The sequence below is a fragment of the Oreochromis aureus genome, linkage group 18 (genome assembly GCF_013358895.1).
Source record: "Oreochromis aureus strain Israel breed Guangdong linkage group 18, ZZ_aureus, whole genome shotgun sequence".
In the NCBI taxonomy this organism is placed as follows: Eukaryota; Metazoa; Chordata; class Actinopteri; order Cichliformes; family Cichlidae; genus Oreochromis; species Oreochromis aureus.
In genome coordinates, this window is record NC_052959.1 from 28384382 (window position 1) to 28405485 (window position 21104).

At 39.9% G+C, this 21104-nt stretch overlaps 1 protein-coding gene across 1 annotated transcript in view; it reads right to left on the reverse strand.

Moving 5' to 3' along the window:
• LOC116331633 (neuropilin-1a-like) overlaps positions 1-21104 on the reverse strand; it is a 95778-nt gene that overhangs the window by 25117 nt on the left and 49557 nt on the right. The window contains exons 6-9 of the mRNA XM_031754377.2: positions 19325-19491; positions 5179-5334; positions 3996-4140; positions 103-278 (exon numbers count right to left, since the gene is read on the reverse strand). Of these exons, the coding sequence (XP_031610237.2) occupies positions 103-278; positions 3996-4140; positions 5179-5334; positions 19325-19491 (644 nt within the window). The remainder of the gene's footprint in view (positions 1-102; positions 279-3995; positions 4141-5178; positions 5335-19324; positions 19492-21104) is intronic.

Sequence of the window (21104 nt, forward strand, 5' to 3'; positions counted from 1 at the left end):
GGATGCATAATTGAACTTTCTAATACTGTAAACAAATAAAACACACATGAGGTCATGATCTGCCTGTTTCATCTCTAAACTCAGCTGTGTTTGTGAACCCACCTGCAGCCACTCATTCTTGAAAGGCTGCTTTGTCGACTGTCCGGTCCAGCCCGACCTTCCCGTCAACAAACGCGCGTTCTCGGCCACCCAGCCCCGGTCAGCGTAGGACGAGGCACTGATCTGAGCATCTGAGATCTGGCCAGACACCATCCCCAACATCCCTGAACACGGGTAGTCTGTACAACGGGAGAACGATGAGCAGACAGTGAACAGTGGGTAGGAAACTTTTGAAAGGCATAAAGTATGATAAGAAATGCCACGGCCATCATTATCTTGTCACTGCTTAAGTCAGCGGTTTTAGTCGAGGCCCTCTGGGTGCTGGAGCAGTGTTTATACGCTTTGGTAAAAATACCAAAGAGTCGTCTTTAATCTCTAGGATGGGTTTGTTTGAATAAACGAGGAATTACTAAACTTTTAGTGTGTGTACGCTGCTGCTCTGTAGACGAAGCAAGGATTCAGGCTTATTTGCATAGCACCAAATCACAACGACAGTCGCCACAAGGGACTGCAAGGTAAAAGTATTTGTGAGAAAACCTGTCAGCAAGGACTTTGTGATGGTGGGAAGGAACAACTCCCTTTTAACAGGAAGAAACCTCCAGCAGAGATGATGGAGAAACAACACAAAATAGAGGCGGATGGAGAGAGAAGACAAAATGCTGCAGTGGTATATAAACAGGTGGAGCGAAAAGACGTGAGTGGAAAATAAGTGCTCAGTGCATCACTTGAAAGTCCTCCAGGAGCCTGAGCCTTTAGCAGCATAACAAAGGAATATTCAGGGTCACCTGATACAGCTCGAACTAAAAACTTTATCAAAAAGGAAAGCTGTGAGTCGAATCTTAAAGAGGGTGTCTGTCTCCCGAGTCGAGCCTCTCTGATTCTGAGGGGCTTGACTATCAGCAACTATTCTCCTTCTTGTATGCAAGCACAGATTTGACTTCACGGGTATGTTTTTCCGAGTGTCTTCTGTGGATTGAGGCACCAGCGGGATTTCAGTCTCATGCTGACTCCATGATATCGAGATCAGGGCAATGTGAGCTGCCACAACATCTTTTTCAGGACTCCTTGTTCTTGTCGCTAATTCTTTTTGACTGCGACTGTAAGTTTATGGTCACTGACATGAAACAGAATGAAAACGGGCAGATCAGAAAGTTCCGTGATAGCAACATGATTATGATGGATAAGAAGCCAAACATCCAAAGTCTGTGTCTCAGCTGTGTTTTGAACTAAAATAAGTGCTTCTTTTTATATTTCTCCTGCCATTACTGCTGTTACCATCATGGCTGGATATACTCCAACACCTATAACAGCAGCCCCCAACCTTTTTTGTGGTTTATGTCCGACAATATTTTCACAGACCAGCCTTTAAGGTGGACCGGTACCGGTCTGTGGCCTGGCGGTTGGGGACCACTGCTCTATAAGACAAAGGTTGTTAGGTATGAACATGTCTGTGCCCTCTATGTTTAGGCCAACATTAAAGGGGAAAAAAAAGGAATATGCCTTCTGCTTTGTGACTGTCAGATCCAAAGCATTCATCGTGTTGCTGCATAGTCTCAAGTACCGGCGAGATGATGAAAAATGATTCGGGATTTAACAGATCCTCAAGTATGAAGAGTTACCAGACACCAAAGCACTGCAAAGTTAATACATTAGGACAAGGAGGGGGAAGTTGTCACAGTGGAAATGATTCTATTTTCTCTTGATGAGCATGAGAGGGGATAGGAGAAATTCTGCATTCAGGGTAAAAGGTAATTTAGTTGCATTATACACTTGACAGCACCTTGCCAGATGATACCGAGCCTCCACTGAGTACTCCACCGAAATAAATGAACAGGCTGCATTATTCATGCAGAGCTAAAGTTGGTCTAAACAAAGCTTTCTTCCAGCACATAGAAGGCTCGGAAAGTTTCACTCCGATTGCAGTGAAGTCAAGTTGAGGTTTTTTTTTAATTTATATAAAACAAAATGACAAATTTGCCTCATTAAGCAAAACCGGACGGATCTCTGATTCAAATGAAGAAGGAAAGAAAAGTTTACTACTACAAATCTGCTTCACGTCATCAGAGGTCGAGAGGCGGATTGCAGCCGAATCTTGGCAACATGTTGGAGGTTTAAAGTCTCGCCTCACGGGCATCATGACACTGACAGACTCATCGACGTGTGTGAAAAACCTGCGACCTTGAGGTTACAGTACAATCTGTTCAACAACCGGGTCAGGCTGCTTTTTCGAACGCTTCTATTTTCATTACAGTGTTTAAGTATTGGAAAATATTCTGGGATAATGACTAGATAAGCTTGCCTGGAATGTGAACTCTTAATAATACTTGCACAGCATGGTCTAGTCATTGCAAGGCTAAGTTAAATCCATTATCCACAACAAGCTAGAGCTAATATCCGGGCCCGAACAGTCATGATATTTGCATTTGACAAATGCTCCCACAGTTGTATCTGGCGTTTAACAACAACAACAGCTCTTGGGGATGTAAATTCTTGCACAGTGTGAAAATATAAAGCTATTTAGACTCCTTTATGGAAACCTCCTACAGGGCTGCCAGTGTGCGTTTTGATGTTGCTGAGCTTATAAGAGCCAAATGTCCTCCCAGGGACAGCAAACGATAACGTGCATTCGTGTTTTTATCACTTCTTTAAATTGCGAAAATGTAGATAAAAACTTTTGTGCTCTGGAGTAAATGATGGCTCTGCTTCAAGTGCATTACCTGCAGACAGCACACATATACACTCTACAAACTGCGTCACTATATCTCCCGAATCACCTGTCCGGCACTCTAGATCCAGTTCTCCAATGAGTAAGAGCCTGATATCCAATTCATGAGGCCCTCCTACTGAGAGTTGTTTGTAGCACATCAAGGACTGAGGTTTATGTAATGTTAGGGGATGAGTAATGAGGCACCATGATTTTCCTCTGCTCCACTGTAATGAATAACGGCATCCTTCTGTGGGAGTTTGCGCTCGCTTTGGAAGCAGTGATTATTTTAAATCAACAGAGAGCGGCGGGGGTTTCTCATCCACAAAGCGAGAAGATGTTAGTTTGATTCATGATGAACAAAAGTGAGGAAAAAGTAAAAGGAAGAAAAAAGAACTGTGGCAGAGAAGGACGAGCTGGTGAAATGTTAGTCATTTCTTTAAGAGATCAGTGGCTTTTTGTTTTTGGCAATTAATGCAGTTCCTCTAACGGTCACTTGAGTAAAACTCCCATCATAAAACGCTAACTTTACAGCAGAAAACAGTCATGATTACAGCCTGTAATCACCCCCTTCATCACAACTTTACCCTGGTGGATTTTCAAAAGCTTAAAAGTTACGCATTTTCTAGCACGTTCTAGCTCTGAAACAAGGCTGCGGGGCTCTATCCATCTTTTAAAGAGAGGCTATGTTAAAAATTTCAGCTCAGGTTTGGAGAAGAGCATGAATGGTCTATAAAAACTGAAAAAACTGAACATTTTTCTTAATTAAAACTTCATAAAATATTTAATAAATGATAAATCTTTCTTTTGTGTTTGGGGAAAAATGCAGAATATTTGCAAGAGATTGCCGAGCATGGAGAAAAATTATGCAGATGGTAAAGTGAGCTGGAAATTTCTGTATATACAGTGTGTTTGGCTTACTATATTAGAAAATAGGGAAAAAAGCAATCCAGTGAGTATTAGCAGATGCATACGCTGCATATGTATATGTTAGATAAGGGGGAAAAAATGATTACATTAAACTTCATTAATCCCCGAGGGGACAGGGAAAGTTAATTAAGAAGAAAATGTATGAATGGAATACGTAAAAACACGGACTTCAGCACTAACAGTAGCTGTGGAACATAAATCTATACATCAGGAGTTTAAGCTGGGAGTGAGGTCCCACATCAGTATGTATGAGATTGTGTACCTGATGTTCTGCAGCCGTAGATCTCGAAGCGCATACAGATGCCTTGCTCCCAGGACGTAGGGCGGATACGAATGTAGCGAGCCAGAGTGGGTTTGGGAAGATGGCTGCGAACTTCATCTGTGGGGTTGTAGTTCCCCAGAAAGCTCTAAAAATACAGGCACAGAAGAGCTTCTGTTACTTTACTCATATTTACCCACTTCAACCGGGCCGCTGCAGTGACTGATGGATTTAAAACTGTGTGGACTGTTTCCAGACTGGCTTCCACACATGACTTTGGAACTCAGGTAACATTAAAGAAATGCACAAACGTTATGTATGCATGCATCACAGTTACTCCTAAATTAGGTGATTTTGCTGGGAGAAAGATTAAAGCGTGAGGGCGCAGGGCGATGGTCTTTAAATAGAAGGAGAAAACCTGGGCAAAACAGCAGCGCTGGCAGGAATGTTTACTGCTATTCATCACAGTCACTGCTAATCAGTACAGCTATGTACTGTAACACTGTAAGTGTTTGCTGCTCCCACCAAAAGTGCAAATAAAGCTTCTGTTTTGGCTGCTAGCGTCTCCACGATCGACAATAGAAATGACTGTTCTTCCCAATTATACAGGTGCTAGTACAGTAACACCGCAGCTCCCTTATTGAAAATTATTTACCTGTTGCACATGACTACAGCAAACTGTATTGATACTACTGGTACAACTGCCTGAGCTGCAGACATGTGGTTATGCAAACCTTTAAGAACTGAGCTTTCAGTGTGTTTTTGCATGACTTTAGATGATACTGTATTATCAGAGTAATTAGAATTTGGAAAACAACAAATAACACATGAAACAATAAAACACGAACGTTCAGCGTGATGCAGATTTAGCGTCGAGTAGACGAGACTTTTATTTGAAGCTTCGTGTTACACAGTGTCAGTATGTTGCTTAAATTCAGTCCCTAGAAGTTTATTTCTGCACCAACAACTTCCAGTGCCAGAATAAATGAATTCTGATCGCGTTAAGAGAAGTGGGATGCAAAGCAGACCTTCAGTGCACACTTTAGTTTAGGCATGCAGCCAGCTGCTGTAGCCTTGGAAAACATTGATTCAGCCATTTACCTCATTGATTAGAATGCAGGGTCCTTCATTACTTGTCAGCATTAGGTAGATGATCATTGTAAGAGAATAAGTGACTCATCATTACCTTCTGCTTTGAGCCGTCCTTCACGGTGACCCAGTCCTCTCCGTTGGAGCTCAGGTCCACTTTGTATGTGTGAACGTAGTAGTGCTTCTTGGTTTCTTTAGAGATGGCACCCTGCGTCCCGATGGCTTTGACAAATCGTAGGAACCCCAAGTCCACCTGTAGAGACAACAAAGTCCAACGACGGGAAATGATTCAATTCTACAACTGCAACCAAGTGGAAATTACAACATTACAACATGCCGAAACCCCAGACTGTCTTTATGTATAATCTGTGGCTGATAACAAGAAATACGAGACCATCAAGAGTTGGGTTTGAAGAAGATTTGCCTAAAAATTCCAAATAGTTACTTATGTGATGGATAAACAGTAATAAAAGCAATCAGTAAAGGTGAATAAACATGTGAATACAGTACATAAAGAGTGGAAATGTAAGGATAAAATGTTGAACTGGGTAAAATAGTTAGATAATAGTAAATTAGCATTTGAAAATATAGTAAGTAACTAAGAGGAATGTATTGATTGCTAAAAGAATGAAGTGAAATCGAAAATTAGCTAAAAATGAAACAGTTTTAGAAGTATTGCACAAACTGTTAGAAGAGTAAAAGTAAAAAGTGTGTGGGTGAAAGCCGTGGGGGACATCAGAGACAAAAATATTTTAGGAGCGGCGATTAAAGGAGTGGATTTGTGACAGAAAATCCAACAGCAGATGCTTTTCCACTGAACAACAATTACTGTCAAAGAGCACTTAAGCAAGGAAATGAAAGCCTGTAGATTCAAAAGTTCTGAGTTTTGAGGCCCGATTTAACCCCAGTGCACTCAAGCATAAGATTGTGTTTCTTTGGGAACATCTTAAAGTGTCAAAATGTGCCTGTACTGAAATAAAGCAACTTGTTTTTGCAGAATTGAAGCATTTTCTGCAGGTTAGTTCTTGTATCTTGTAGAAAATATACAATAAGAACATAATATGAAAGCAGCACTGACTGGATAGGCTACAATGTCTTCCTCTGTTTTACTTGAGGCATATGGGAAACAAGGACTCAGACCTCGTTAATTACACCGTGATTCATCATTAAGTAGACAGTGAAAAATCAGAGGAGGATGCTGGAGAGATATGCCGCCCCATTTGTAAACTCAGACACATAACCTAATGAGAAAGAGTTTACAGAAACATTATGCTGCCAGTTGTTTCTATGAGTAAAATGCTGGCAAGTGTTATAAGTAATGAATACTCACTTTCTACAAATATGCACTTAAAGCCAGTGAGAGGAGGCATCGATGGCTGAAATCATCTCTCTTGTTTTAGCTATTAATCCCAGAAGTGACTTCAGATTTGGACTGTTTCATTCATTTATTGTTTGATTGATTTTGTCTGTTAGACGCAACATGTCAGAGCTTTCTCATTAACAACAATGTAAAATTTCCCCACGAAGAAATGCAGCACGACACACGATTTACGTCTAAAACTGTCCACACGCCTGACAGTGTGTGTTTGCAAGAGGTCATGACTACTTTTATGGCCGTCAGTCTGCATTACTACTAACTAGTGCGTGACTTGTGGGGTTGGTTTTAAGAGATTGTGTTAAACCAACAACTCAAAGCAAAGAATAAATATGTAACTCGACCACGGGCGGGATGAGGGGCATGCCAGCTCGAAGGGAATCCCTGCGGACGCTATCCAGGGCTAAACCGCCGTATTAAGCTGGGCATACACTGTGCGATTTTTTCAGTCGCGTTATTCAGCTTCAGTTCAAACTGCACGATTGACTCGCAGGGGTTAGAAGTTCGTCGGTCACGATGCAGGGTCTCACACTATACGGCCGATGCTCTGATGCGACCTGAGTGCTCACACTGTGCGTCCATAAAATGAAGGTTATAACGGAAAATCTGTCGCTCGCTCTCCCTCTCCATCTTTCACTCACACAGACTCACACCACCACCACCATCAACTTTGCCAAATTGCTAATGAAAAACACTGATGGGCAGCTGTGATTGAGCAGCAAAGGAAATCCAACTATTTTCACGGTTGTTGTGGTCGTGATAATTTTGTGATGCCACATCGAAAAGACTCAGATTTGCTTTCCAAAGTTCTACAAGTGCCTCCATGCTTGTGTCCAGATCACACGCTGCACTGCTGTGCTACTCCGTCTTTTTCACCGACATTTATGTGTTTGCGCGTGCGCAGTGTGAGCGGCTGCGGTGACACTCGGGAGCTGGTCGTGAGGTGTTAATCGCTTCTGGTTACCCCACGTATACTACACTGAACGACGCACGATGAAGGCCAAACTCGGGCCGATCAACAAAACGGTCGCACGACTGAAAAATCGGCTCAAAATGGGCCAAAAATCGCACAGTGTGAGCCCAGCATTACTCAAACCTACGACAATAGGTGCTGAAGATGTTTTTTGGACTAAATAGCAAAATAAAGACCAGTCAGGAAATGTAAGGAGTTAGCTAAAACGCTTTCTTTTTGTCTTGTTGTTAACAGTAAAGTTCTTGATCCTCCTTGATCTCAATTCCCCTTTTCTGACACTTCAATTCTTAAAAACTCAGACCTTGGCCGACAACAAGGCGATTCGCAGTGACAGTTTTAAAAAAGCATCATGTGTCTGGGACTTTCTCAGTTCGACTCTGAGGCTAGACTGACTAAGCTTACTGTCATGTGTCTGTCTGAGTTAAATTATCCAGTATAGCAAACAAAGTCTCAAGACAAACCCAGAAATCCTAAATACAGAAAAGAATGTGAAATGAAAATGATTCAATTATGCTTAAAAGTCCCCCAAATGGAAACGTAATATTGTGTAACTCAATTTTTTCTTTTAACTAGTACAGTCTGTTCTGAGAGATTGTAACTATGATGTACAGATGTCCTTAACGTGCACGCAGTCATTAAGTTTATAGTTTTGACAAGAGGACTCATGAAGAAACGCTCATTGAATGCATGCGTGTGATTGGTCTGTTCAAATGTGGCTGCACAGAGTGTGCAGACTTGGAGTTGTAGCTTTCTCAGGAAATAGCTAGACTGAGAGATAAAGTGCTTGGCGATAAATGTAGGGTATGACGTAGATTTAAATTAAATGTGGTTTAAAGGTTACACATTTTTTTGCAGCTGGAGAATAGAAAGAATCACTTAAAGCTTTGACATATAAAAAATAAAAGTGGCTACGTCAGATTCAAGACACCTGCTGTAGGGGCAACACTGGCCACACAGAACAACTTAAAACATAAAAACAGCTCATCCAGACGACTTCAGATTCAGCACCGTGCTCGCTACGATGCAGAGCAACACGTCCAACGAGTTCGAAGAGGATCAGATAAGCATTTGTCGAGCTAAACAGACAGTAGGACAGCTATATGCAGATTTCTCAAATTATTAGCAAAAATCTCCGAAGCGATCATTTTTTTTCAACCACACATTTTACTCGATCAAAATGGATCTCCTGGCAATACATTTCCCCCCAGTTTTTTTCACGAAATTGTGATCTAAGGGCTAAAAAAACAGATAAAAATAATTTTTCAGATGGCGGAAGGTTTTTTTTTTTTATCTCAATGCAGCACAGCAGTGTCCAGAAACACGGCTGTTCAAAGTGCTGCAAAAGGAAACGATAAAAAAGGAGATTAAGAAGTGATAGTTATCATCAAAGAGAGCAGCAGTGATAACAGAAAGCCTCACAGTGGTCTATAAATGTCCACATTCACTAACGCTTATCTTAAATTAAGATGTCTTATTTCACCAACACGCAGCTTCGGGTTCGTCACATCGACTTTCTCCAAAGTTTGGAAACGATAGAAAGAAGACTTTCTATGGGGCTTCCATTTAATTCCTCTTAAACTCAGTCACTTGTTTGTTGAGTTTCTAAATTATCAGTTGCATACCAAAATACACTCAGCTATATGTGGGATGCCTATAATATATGGTGTGTAATTATATTACCATAGAGACACTGCAGCTGTGATATTGTACATGGGAAGACCCCAGAAGCCAGGATTCGACTTCTCCCACTGTTTCCTTTTAAGGAGCAGAGCAGAGAATAGCTTCCTGCAGGTCTTTGTGGGATCTGTAACTGACAGGGAGACCCCTGGGAAACGATACTTTGTGGGATTACTTGACGGCGCTCCCAGCTCTGTTCTCATCTAAATTCCCACGAGACGTCTCACCCACATACACTATGCATACTGTATGTGACCGAGAAGCTTCACACAGCAGGTTTTTGTTGTGAAATCACAAACAAGCTACCAGATCTGCTCTGCTGCTCATCACGGTATTAAGAGCTGACTTAGGAAGTGAAGCGAGTCAGGGAAAGTTAAGTCAGAGGGCACCCTAAACTGGAAAAACTGGTACCAATTTAAAATTATTAGGAAATGCATAATCCCAAAAGAAGGTTTGTTTTAACAAAGCTCATTTTAGCTAGATGTTTAAAAATTTGCTAGTGCTAAAAGGAGTTTAAAAATATTACTTTGTGCTAAACCATCAATAGTAGGTGTCACAGTCATTTCTGTGTTTCTGGAGCTGTGATTTTGTACTTAATGGACACTCGTAGACGGAGAAATTTATCTGAGATTTTGCCACAGCAGCCTGCGGTTAATGGTGTGCTTTCTTGGCCAGGCGTCCCTTAGAAAGGAGATTTCAATCACAAGAAACTTTCTGATTAAATAAAGGCTTAAATTAAGAAAAGCTGGTCTTGTAATAAAAACAGAAGGTAAGTCAGTACACTGGGAGGCGAAGAGGTAAGTCGTGAATACTGCGTGTAGGATAAAGAGCTGATTCAGAAATGGAAACAAAAAGATTAATTTTAGAGTAATTTTAATGTTAATTTTAGTGTAACATAGTAGATATCTATAAGTTTTTATAAAAACCTGACTTGAGAAATCGACAGATTCTCATTCCCAATTAATCGTATTATGGAAACGTTGCCATTTTTCGTCATAGTTTTACACAAAAAGTGCCCCCTTAGTGTCAGTTTCCACTGTGAGGGAGGAAGTACCAGAACCTACAGTAGTTTGCAGTAGTTGGTTTTTGGAGTGGTGGACGGGGCAATCCCACAGCCTCCAACCAGAAGACAAAAGTCCGAATCCTGTCTGGGATGTTTTTTTCTACCCCAACACCTTTATTTTACGTTTGTTTTGACTTTCGTAAGCCCATGAAAGTACATGGTTTGAATTAAAGTACACCCTTTCACAACTTTAATCACATGTTAAAAGGTAAACTTCTATCTACACTACAAGTGACTTCATGTCCTGCAGTGAAAACCCTGCCAGACCACTTTTGGCTGCGGTCTCATGGCGTCTGTATCTCTGAGGGACTCGTAATGAACTCCATCTGGTGACCATGCATGTTCAAAAATGATGCTACAGCATGTTAAAATATGATGTCTGTGGGTCCTGACCAAACATCTTGGGTATAACAACGGGTTGGAGGGACTGCTATTTCCCTGTACTGCTAAAGTTTTTTCAGTGGCGAAAACAATATTTGACACAAGAGCTTTTAAAGAAAAGGGAGACTGTTTACTTAAGATTAAACAAAGTGTTTCAGGAAAACCATTTACAGCCATCCTTTGGCCAGCCATTGCTGTCATTACATGTTTTCTGCAGCGGCCGGCCATAACTCCATTCTCCAGACTTCCTCCATCAAGCGACCGAGAGTAATTGCTCTTCCATCTTCTAATTATTCAACACTTGGCAGTGCCTACCATTTATGCCACAGAAAATGGTCACACTTAGAGCTTTTTAATGAAGGGAACAAAATGCAGGAAGGGGACATAACTCGAGCTGAAGTATGGCTAAATGAGATTGAACAGAAACTCTGTTACTTCCTGCCAAAACAGGATACTGCTTTTAGAGTGATAGAGAAAGAATGAGCCTCAATTACTCCATTCTCATCTGAAGTTTTTAGTTTTTACTTAGGAAAGTGGAGGCCTGTGGTGATGCAGCTGATTGCAGTTTGTTTTTATGGATAAAAAAGATAATTAGATGGTAGGAACGTGTGGAAAACTACAAAACTACCTAAATACTAATTTTAATTACATGTATTTAGCATAAGGTTTTGTCCATACAGCTGATATTTTATTAGGCTGATTATTTGTCAAATCAAACAACAATGAGTAACACGTTCATCCTTTACAGCGCATATGGAAGCTGTGATAAAGGTTACATAGCCCAACAACTGTTACCTAGCTAGCAAAAGAATCTCCCACTTCTAGAAAGTTATTTGATTTTAAAAAGCCTAATTTTCATTTTAGACAGCCTTCTACAACGAAACCAATACAGTCATAAAACCATGACTTTAAACTTTGTAATAATATGGCCATCTGATAAAGATCATTTCAATGCACATAACAAGCACAACTAAGAAGAATGGGGGATTGGGCTAGGTTATTAGTTTTTATGTAGTATTTCACTTATTTGGTGAAAAGATCTGTCAGACCAAAATGCATGTATTAAAGTTTATCCAATAGATACACCATACACCATGTAGCTTGTTTAGCGACATGCTAGCTTGTTTGGCATGTAGCACATCCTGACCTGCTGTGAGCTTAATGCTACCTGGATAATACTGGAAATCAAGGGCTACCTGGAACAGTCAGAGAAGACAGTCCAATATATGAATACAGAATCATTTAAAAAGCGGTTGCAAAACTGCTGCTATGTTTACCGTGAAGAGTTCACATTATATTCAAATGTTGAAATAAAGCTGCATCTGTTGACGTCTAATTCCACTTCTTGAGTTATTTTTTTTAGTTTGTAATTTTAAATATATTTTTGGAACTACAGGGTTTCCTTCTAAAATAATAAAATAACAGAGAATTCTCATTAACTGCTCATTGATTTTCATGCTGCAAGGAAGTGAATTTGAAGTGATGTCCAACAGCTAAAATTCTACTATTAAATTATACTAATGCTGCAAATAATGCTTTGCAAAGCTGTGGCATGTGGCTTGCTTTTACAGTGTTAAAATCATTAAATGGCAAAATCATTAATGGCCCTAATTGTTGCTGGAGGGGGAAAAAAAGTCACTTTTAAATGTTTTTTGTTTGAATGCAATTATGCATCTGCTGAGTGCCATTTAGAACCACGGGATCCTTAAAATCTTATTACAGCATGACTACTTGGCATTGCTTAAAAAGAAATATATTTTGTTCTCACTGTCCAACTACGTCTTTTTTCTATTTTTTTTTTTTTTAGCAGCCTTGGGTTTCCAGTTAAAATGAGCTAATGAATGCACTAATTAGATCTACATGGTTTGGGGGCATTATTTTCTTTGGTGAATGATTGACATAACTGATGAGAACATCACCTTTTTTCGACCTTTCCTCTCTCACTAATTGAGAAATTATATTTATAATCAGTGCGAAGGCTCTTCAGTTCGTTCATCACAACTGTTGGACACTTTTCTGTGTTAACAAGTCTGACGTGCACTGATTATTTGTCTTGGTTAATGATATTTCCCAGGTTTGGAAGTTCACTGTGGCATTCCTCCAGAGGTCTGCTCTGGATAGGCCGACCCGTTAACATTCTGTGGATGATCTTTTGTCTTTCCGCTTCCCTAATGCCCCGGCTTCAGTAACACACCTCACTTGCGAGTTGTCTAAATGAGTTCTCCAGATGCTCTTCCTGGTGGCGTCAAAGAGATCCTGAAGACAAATGGCAGGGGTTCTATAAATACCTGAAGCCAGGAGGGGAAGGAAACCTTTCCTGGGTTTACATCACTGCCCTCAATAACAGGTCAATTGTAAAGATGCACCTACTAACCATGTTTCCCATATGGCAAGAAAGTTCAACACGGCTCAAGAATTTTCCGATTACCATTAATAACTTTTTGTTTCATTTATGAATTATTCTTATTTCGGACTTCAATATAACTGCCTTGGAATTTTTCTATTAATAATAGAGTAAGTAGTAATTACAAGAATTAGAAATGTATTGAATACATGTTCGAGTACATGTTCTAAATATGCTCAACATATTGTTTGTAGCTTTTAATCATTTAACGCTCCGCACATATATAGTGCCTTTTAATCTTAAGTATCCAACAAATTACTTTGGCGCTGTTGTGCTGTGGCTCTGCTCTACCAGTGGAGCCCAATTTAAACATGTGTAAACAATAAAATATTTATAACAACCATAATAAATTGTAAATTTAGAGCTAATTAAACTTACCCAAGTAGTGATTTTTTGTTAAAATCTTCTAGAAATTAAGATAAATACAGTCAGTTATTAAAATGTTTGCTATTTCAAACTATTTTAATTTTAACCACAAGTAGTTAAACCACAACTATCTATAATAGATATCTATCTGCATTTTCCTCAATTAAAATTTTAATTCAAAAACATGTGAATGAGATTATAATGTCCCCATATGCACCAGTGCAGAGTGTTATCAGCCCATTAAATGGCAGTTATCAAATGTTATCACTCTCATAGATCTTGCCAGTAGATGGGCTCCTCCACCTGGTGCTATCACTTCATTTGTTGATGGTTGGAGACATATTGGTATGCTTCCACTTTGAAAGAGTGCCAAAGGCCTGCATGATGAGATTGGAGGGCTTGCACTTTAACCCGCTACACTTGAGTTGTGAGTGCAGACTCATAGTTTATAATTTTTTTTATTAAAAGTTGTTTTTAAAGCTCATTTGACTGCAAAGTTCCTGCTTGGTTAATTTTACTGCAGCACAAGTAAAACTTCAGTATTTCTTCTTGAGCAAATGTGTTTGTAGGAGTTGGGTCTCATTTAATTGCAAATATCCAGCATGTTGATGAAATGGGTCACTACGCAGCACTGCAAAATATGATTACATATTTATCATACAGCTAGATAATGAGCTCATGGTGTGTCGCCATCCACACTGCCACCGGGTAACATCACCCCGATCACATTATGAATAGGAACCTGAAAATAGTATCAATAAAATATAAATGCCTTTAAATGAATAATAGAGGTGTTTGCAGTGGTGGAGGCAGGCATGCAAGAATTAACTAAGTCATAATTCCTTTTTTTCAAATAAGATGAATTGAAAGCCGTAAGGCAAACCATGCTGTGCAGACTTGGCCACGCACCACACTTAATCAAATAAAATGGGAAAATTCTCCTCACAAAAACCACCAGTCATAACTCAAATACCTCACAGAGTCAGAGGGGCGAGCAACAGCATTGGTTTGGAGGCTATAAATCACCGTGGCAGGGGGATGGTCTGCCGTTTCTTCATGTTTCTTTATGCGAGCAACGGATGAACACACATGCAGAAAGCTGCTTTCACACACCAAACTGGACCTGGTAGCATTTAGTGCTTTCTGATACAAGCAGTGTCGTCACCTCCTGCAGTATCTACAATCAGTCTGCTCTGAGATGGAAACACCGGAGAAGCAATGTTGCTGAAAAGGCACATTCAAGCCAGGTGTTTTACCGCTGCATTTTTTGTTATCAAGAAAAAACCCAGCAGATTTTATAGATTAATTGATGGAAATAAGAAAAATGCCAGTGTCTCTGCACTGCAGCTGCACAGATGGGTGTTTGTGTCAATAACAGTGAACTGGAACAAGTGAGCGACATGAATTTTTCTAGGCCCAGATTGTCAGCAGTACCTCCTGGAGCCACCATGCTGCCTAAAAAGCCCTACATTACTAAGAAAGCTAGGCGCCATTCTCAGTGTGTCAGCTGATAATTATTTGATTAATTGCACTCGTGTATAACATCACCTGAACTGACGCTTCAGGCTTGTTCTGCATTAATTGTGCAAACTTCCCGAAGAGGTGTCAAAACAAATTTGTTATATCAGCTAATTTTATGTTTTAACCTTTAATGAGATTAGAACAAATAAATTATAACCAGAGTCCATGCAGTATTTTTGATCACTTGTTTAAATACAGTGTCACATGTGCTCAAAGCGACCTTTATGCATTTTCATTCTTAGTCCATGCGGAAATAGCTTTGCATGAGTCACAGTTTTGTATAATCCTTGGTAAACATTTGGTTTGAACATCTGGTGGGAGGGACGTCTGTACTCTCTGTGAGCTGTGTAATTACCATATTAGGGAAATCAACTCTCTGTGACATTTTTCTCAATAACATTTTTAAGTTATTTAAGTGACTTATATATCATGTTTAACCTGAGTAGTGAAAGACCGCGGGGGGCGGGGGGTTGAAAGCGATGTGCCGGGAGTTCGCTGTTCTCGTCAGCTCTAGTGAGCCTTGAACCCCCGGCTAGCTATCGAGCTGGTGGGTAACAGACGTCTCCGAAAACGTCAGAGCACTTTTGCAAATATTTGATGTCTTGATAAATCTAGCAGATATTTGAAGTTTACACAGCTACATTCTCGCCTGAAAACATCTTAAAAGTTTATTTTGTGACCCAGAAAGAGTAATAAGAGTAATATTAAAACTAAATAGCTGCTGCCATTGTTGCAAACTGGAATTGGCGGCATTTGTCGGCCGCATTTGTTGGAGTCTTCGAATTTGGACAGCCTTCGTTGCGTTGCTGTCACGTAATCAGCCTACAAATGCTGGACACAGCTACGACACCCGAGACTGCTTCTTCTTCTTCTTTGGTGTTTAACGGCAGCTGGCATCCTTGTACATGCATTGCTGCCATCTTCTGCTTCAGTCCTTTATTACACTCTTAAATCCTACTACTTATTCCTCCGTCTTTCAGGATCTTACAAAGCTTCAAATGACGCGTCGACTATTAAATTAGTCGTTGACGATTTTGATAGTTGACGTAATCGTGACTAGTCGACTAATCGTGGCAGCCCTAGACATCATACGGAGCCAAGAGTTGAATAAATTGTCTAAAACAGAGTTTTTAAACCTTAATACAAAGACTTCACCAATGTTGCAGCATAAATGTGACAGAAGCATAGCGTGTTCTCTGTAAAGAGAAATGATTCATTAAACAACTCCCAATTTCTTCTCTGAGATATTAAAATTAGCATCTAACTGCACAGAGGAGTGTGCAATAAAACAAAGCAAATAAATTAAGCAATACACCACACATACATATTACTTATAAACACATTGCTGTCCCATTGTCTGTCCACTGTGTGTATAATTAGTAATCTGCACCGTGCAGATGGCAGCCTTGTAATACTTTGCCCAGAAGCTCAGAAACAAACCAGTTCTCCTCTGCAGGAATATTATCCTCCATCTATAATGTTAGTAGATCTGCCACAGTGCATATGTGGTTAAAGTGACAGCTGTTGCCAGCCTAGTCGTCTTTGCTGATTTAAAACTTTTGTGAAGGGAGCTCATTATATTTATTTAAGAGTCAATGGAAAAAAAGAGATAATTTCTTAGTAAATCTTCTAGGTTTCTATGTTCATTTTCAAGTAACACATTATAAAAGAGATTTTCCAGCAAGACTGAGCAACAAGATGATGCCAAGTGTCCATTTTAATGATAATAAACCTTAAAGATCAGCTAACAATGGAGCGTTTCCGAGTCGAGTGTGAAGCGGCACGAATGAGAATCAGCACCTCCAAGTCTGAGACCATGATCCTCAGCCAGGAAAGGGTGGAGTGCCCACTCTGGGTCAGGGATGAGTTACGCCACCAAGTGGAGGTGTTTAAGTATATGGGTCTTGTTCACGACTGAAGGGAGCGGGAGATTGACAGACAGACTGGTGCTGCAGCTGCAGTGATGCGGACACTGTACTGGTCCTTCGTGGTGTAAAAAGTGATCCAATACCGGTCGATCTTCATCCCTACCCTCACCTATAGTCACGAGCTTTGGGTAGTGACTGAAAAAATGAGATCACGGATACAAGCAGCGGAAATGAGCATCGAAAGGAGCCAGCTGAGGTGGTTCGGGCATCTGACAAGGATGCCTCCTGGGTGAGGGTGGAAGCCCTGGGGCAGACCCAGGACACGCTGGAGAAATTATATCTCACGGCTGGCCTGGGAAAGCCAATGCATTTATAGTTGCTCCTGCAACCCGGCCCCAGATTAGCAGAAGAAAATGGATGGATGGATGGAAACCTTAAAGAATCTAAGAAACATATAAAAGGGGTTTTAACTCATTAACAATGCATTTCCAAGCATCTTTCTACTTTGTCACTAAATGAAACATCCTTCAAAGTAATTGGTACCATCAGTAAAAATAAATATTTAACATCTCTTAAGGCAAACCTTTAAATACTACATATTTTATGTAGTATTTAAAGTGACGCTCAATTAAATTCAGCCTCTTCTTAATTTACCCATTGACCTCTATTAAAACACTGTCCTTCATATCCTAATATCCCAGAGGGCTCAGCAATGAGCCACTACCTAAAACAAGTCCCAAGACAGACAATAGAGGGCCACTAATACTAATCCACCGCTGAGGCCGTCTTCCTGTCTGCTTCCTGTTGTAACCCTCACAGGAGGGAAGTGAGGGTCTGCTCTTATTGCGAGGGGCATTGTGAGACTTCCTCTATAAGTTCCTGTCCCGGACAATGGGACAGTGCTGGACTGTGGCCGCACCTCAGCACTGGGACTGTTTATGTGAAGGAGCCATCTCCTGTAGATTTTGTTTTTATTGGTTCAACCCATATTAGGAAATTCACAGGCTGGTTTTGTTTTGCAATTGCTAATTATAAAAAGGTCCCTTGAGTTTTACTAATTTGAGCGTCTGTTGGGTATGATACTTTAATGGGTTCTAATATGAATGTAAATAAATCAGATTTTAGTTCCTGTAATCACAGTTAAAAACCTAAATTTGATTGACCACATTTTTCTTCAGAAAATAAGGGAAAAGCAGCTTTTGTCCTGAGGACTCATACGTTTGTGGCTCATCTAGGGTCTCATTTTGTTTTTAGAATAAAGTCTACTTTTTTTTAACATATCAATAAAAAGTTTTCTGCCATACAAAAATAGTACCTACATTTTTATTGATATGTTACAAAAAGTAGGCTTTGGCTTGGCTGTCTCTTAGTTTAGGCAACACAAAAGAACTAATGCTAGCTACAAGTAAAGTCATAAGCTAGCTCCAGCTATTTTTAACCCTTAACACTGTCTCTCTGAAGAAATATCAGGTGGTGAATAAAAATTTTAATTTTATATGCAGAACAAAAGAAGTAAGAAATAATAATATATATTTTGTCATGATATGGGGAAAAAACAACTAAAAGGCTTAGTATAGAAGCTACAAGGCAGCTGCTAGCTTAATTTTCACAACAAGTTAGCATAGTTTTGTGGTATTTTCAGAAAATAACTCACTATACTGTGGTAAATAACTGCCATTAACCATACTACAGCATTAGTTGTATGTAAATCTTTAATCTAGGGTGGCTGTGGCTCAGGAGGTAAAGCAGGAAGCTTGGTGGTTTGATCCCCGTCTGCTGCAGTCTGCATGCTAAATATCCTTGGGCAAGATGCTAACCCCAAGTTGCTGAATTTTAGTTAGAAAGCACTCAGATAGGAAAAGCATAGAAAAGTGTTTCTTTGAATGGGTGATTGAGGCGAGTTGTTTAAAAGCATTTTAAGCTCTCAGAGTAGACAAGCTCTATATAAGAACCAGTCCATTTACCAATCTACATATCATCTATAAGAATACAACCACAAACTAAGCATTAATAGTTTCTCCTCACCAGTTTATATTAATTTTATGTCAAATGTTCCACAAGCATGACCAAATTGATCAACTATTGAACCAAACAAATTTACCGAACAGTTCTATCTTCTTTAAAGGGTCAAAAAACCAACTTTCAACACAAGTATGTTTTGCTCCTTCATTCAGGGATTGCTGGATGCTAGTGTGTCAGATTTCACTATGAATAAGAGATGTCATCTGTGCTGGAGAGGCACGCTCCAATGAATAATGCAGACTGGTTTATTTTTTCACTGTCGAGTGTCCCCATAAAATGCACAGAAGTGGTACATATGAGTGAACAATATTCAGACCAGATGTGAGCATGGTCTCAGTGGTACAGTGAAGTTCAAACTGAGGAACACTGTCTTTCCACAGAGATGCAAGGATGCTTTCAGTCTGAGATCAGACTCTAAAAATGAAAGCCAATGTGACATAATTTCAATCCCTCTAACCTATTCTGAGCCTTCAAATTTGGCATTATACGAGTAATTATCGCTACATTACCTAAACGTATAAACATGAGTAACTCTAACCCGTAATGATAATGAATGATGAATGACAGTTAAAAATAAGTACAAATTTACTCACCTGTATCCACTCCCGCGTGTTGTCATCTGAGGGTGTCCAGCCATTTTCCTGGTAGTTGAGGCGGGAACGTTCAGGGGACCAGTTGGAGTTATACTGGGAGGAAGCGGTGATCTGGTCAGAGGAAATTTCCCCAGACTCCATGCCCAGTGGCTCCATACAAGCAAAATCTGACGAGACGAAAAAGACAGAAAGCCTTCAGATAAATAGCTCCACAGCACAGGTATACATCAAAGCACCCCCAATGAGAAAATAATCATCAAGTTACTGTTGTGAATCAAGAGACGCATTAATTCTTTTGCCTATAAATTATCATCAGGTTAGATGGGAAAATGTTTGTTTGTCAAAATCATACCAACGGCTTCTATAATATGAGTTTAAAAAGTCTATTACACACATCATTAGCTGGATGAACTGAATTTTTGGTATTTTGCTCTTGCATGCAGTCATTACTAATGGATGAATTTATCATTAAACTCCAGAACCGGGCTCTGAAAGTTGGAGTCATAAATCTGAGTTGGAAAAAAAACAACTACTCAAGTTTGAGTTTGTGTCAGGCAGGAAAACAAGTGAGCCTGAGTGTGATTAGAGTGTCGCCCAGACAATGTGAAGTAGTCTGTCCCAGCTTCCTGCTGCATGCAGAGAAGTCAGTAAGAGGTCATTACAAAGAGCTGCTGCACTGGTTTGATATGTCTATGCAGCATCTACACATTCAGAGGCTATACTCCATGTGCAGACTTATGGAGCCAGCAAAATATATAAAAATCTATCTGACTGAACAATCTATGTGTTTTTGCTTTAGTCAGGGCCACGGAGGGTTACTGTAAAGCTGTGGAAGCTTCAGCATGTCAAAAAAAAGCTATAAAATGTAAGAAAATAATGGAAAATGGAACAGAAGCAGATGATATGGCTAACTGGGTCCAAAGTAACTCAAAATCTAACTATAAATCAATTTACAGATTAAATAAATCCTTGCATTTTAAAAGCTGGATTCAGGTGGCGTTACTATTTTGGATAAACACATTTTAATCACATCTGCAACTAAATTTTGATTTTCTGCTGTGTACTTTACCATCGCTGTGAATCAAATTTTTCCATGGGCCCTGTATAGCAATGGTCATTAAAAGTTCTTATTGTAAACTAATGTGTTTGTAGTAGTGCTGTCAGCGTTAATCTTGTTAAAATGACATTAACACCATAACCGCTTTAACGCAGCAAATCTCCGTTAGCGAGTTGGCGCGTATCGCCCCATGCGTGTGGCTGCACGGCGTCAATGTGTTAGCACAGTTAGCTCATTAATGCGTTAGCGCCTTCCAGCCCCATGCTCGGGGCGATCCGCCCCCACTCGCTAACGGAGATTTGTGCCGTTAATGCAGTTATGGCGTTAACGTCATTTTAACTAGATTAACTCTGACAGCACTAGTTTGTAGTTTAGTTTACAGTACCACAAGATGGTGCAGTGAGTCAAAGTGACCTTTATTTAGATGGCAACAAAAATAAATTAAAAAAACAGAAAAAATTGAGGCAGGGCAAAAATAAAAATATTAACGTTAAACAAAGTGGATAACGCCACTTCTGTTTCTACTGTGTGTCTGTTGCTGCCCCTAGTGGTGAAAGTTTTTGTTGCAATTTGCAGAGATTTTTACAAAATGCATCTTTAACAATGAAAACAAAAACCCTTTATAACCATATAGTGAGGTCGTTGGGAAGATTTGGGCGTTTTCCAATGAATAAATTCGTACTTACTAACACAAAATTTAAATTCACCTCATACCAACAGATT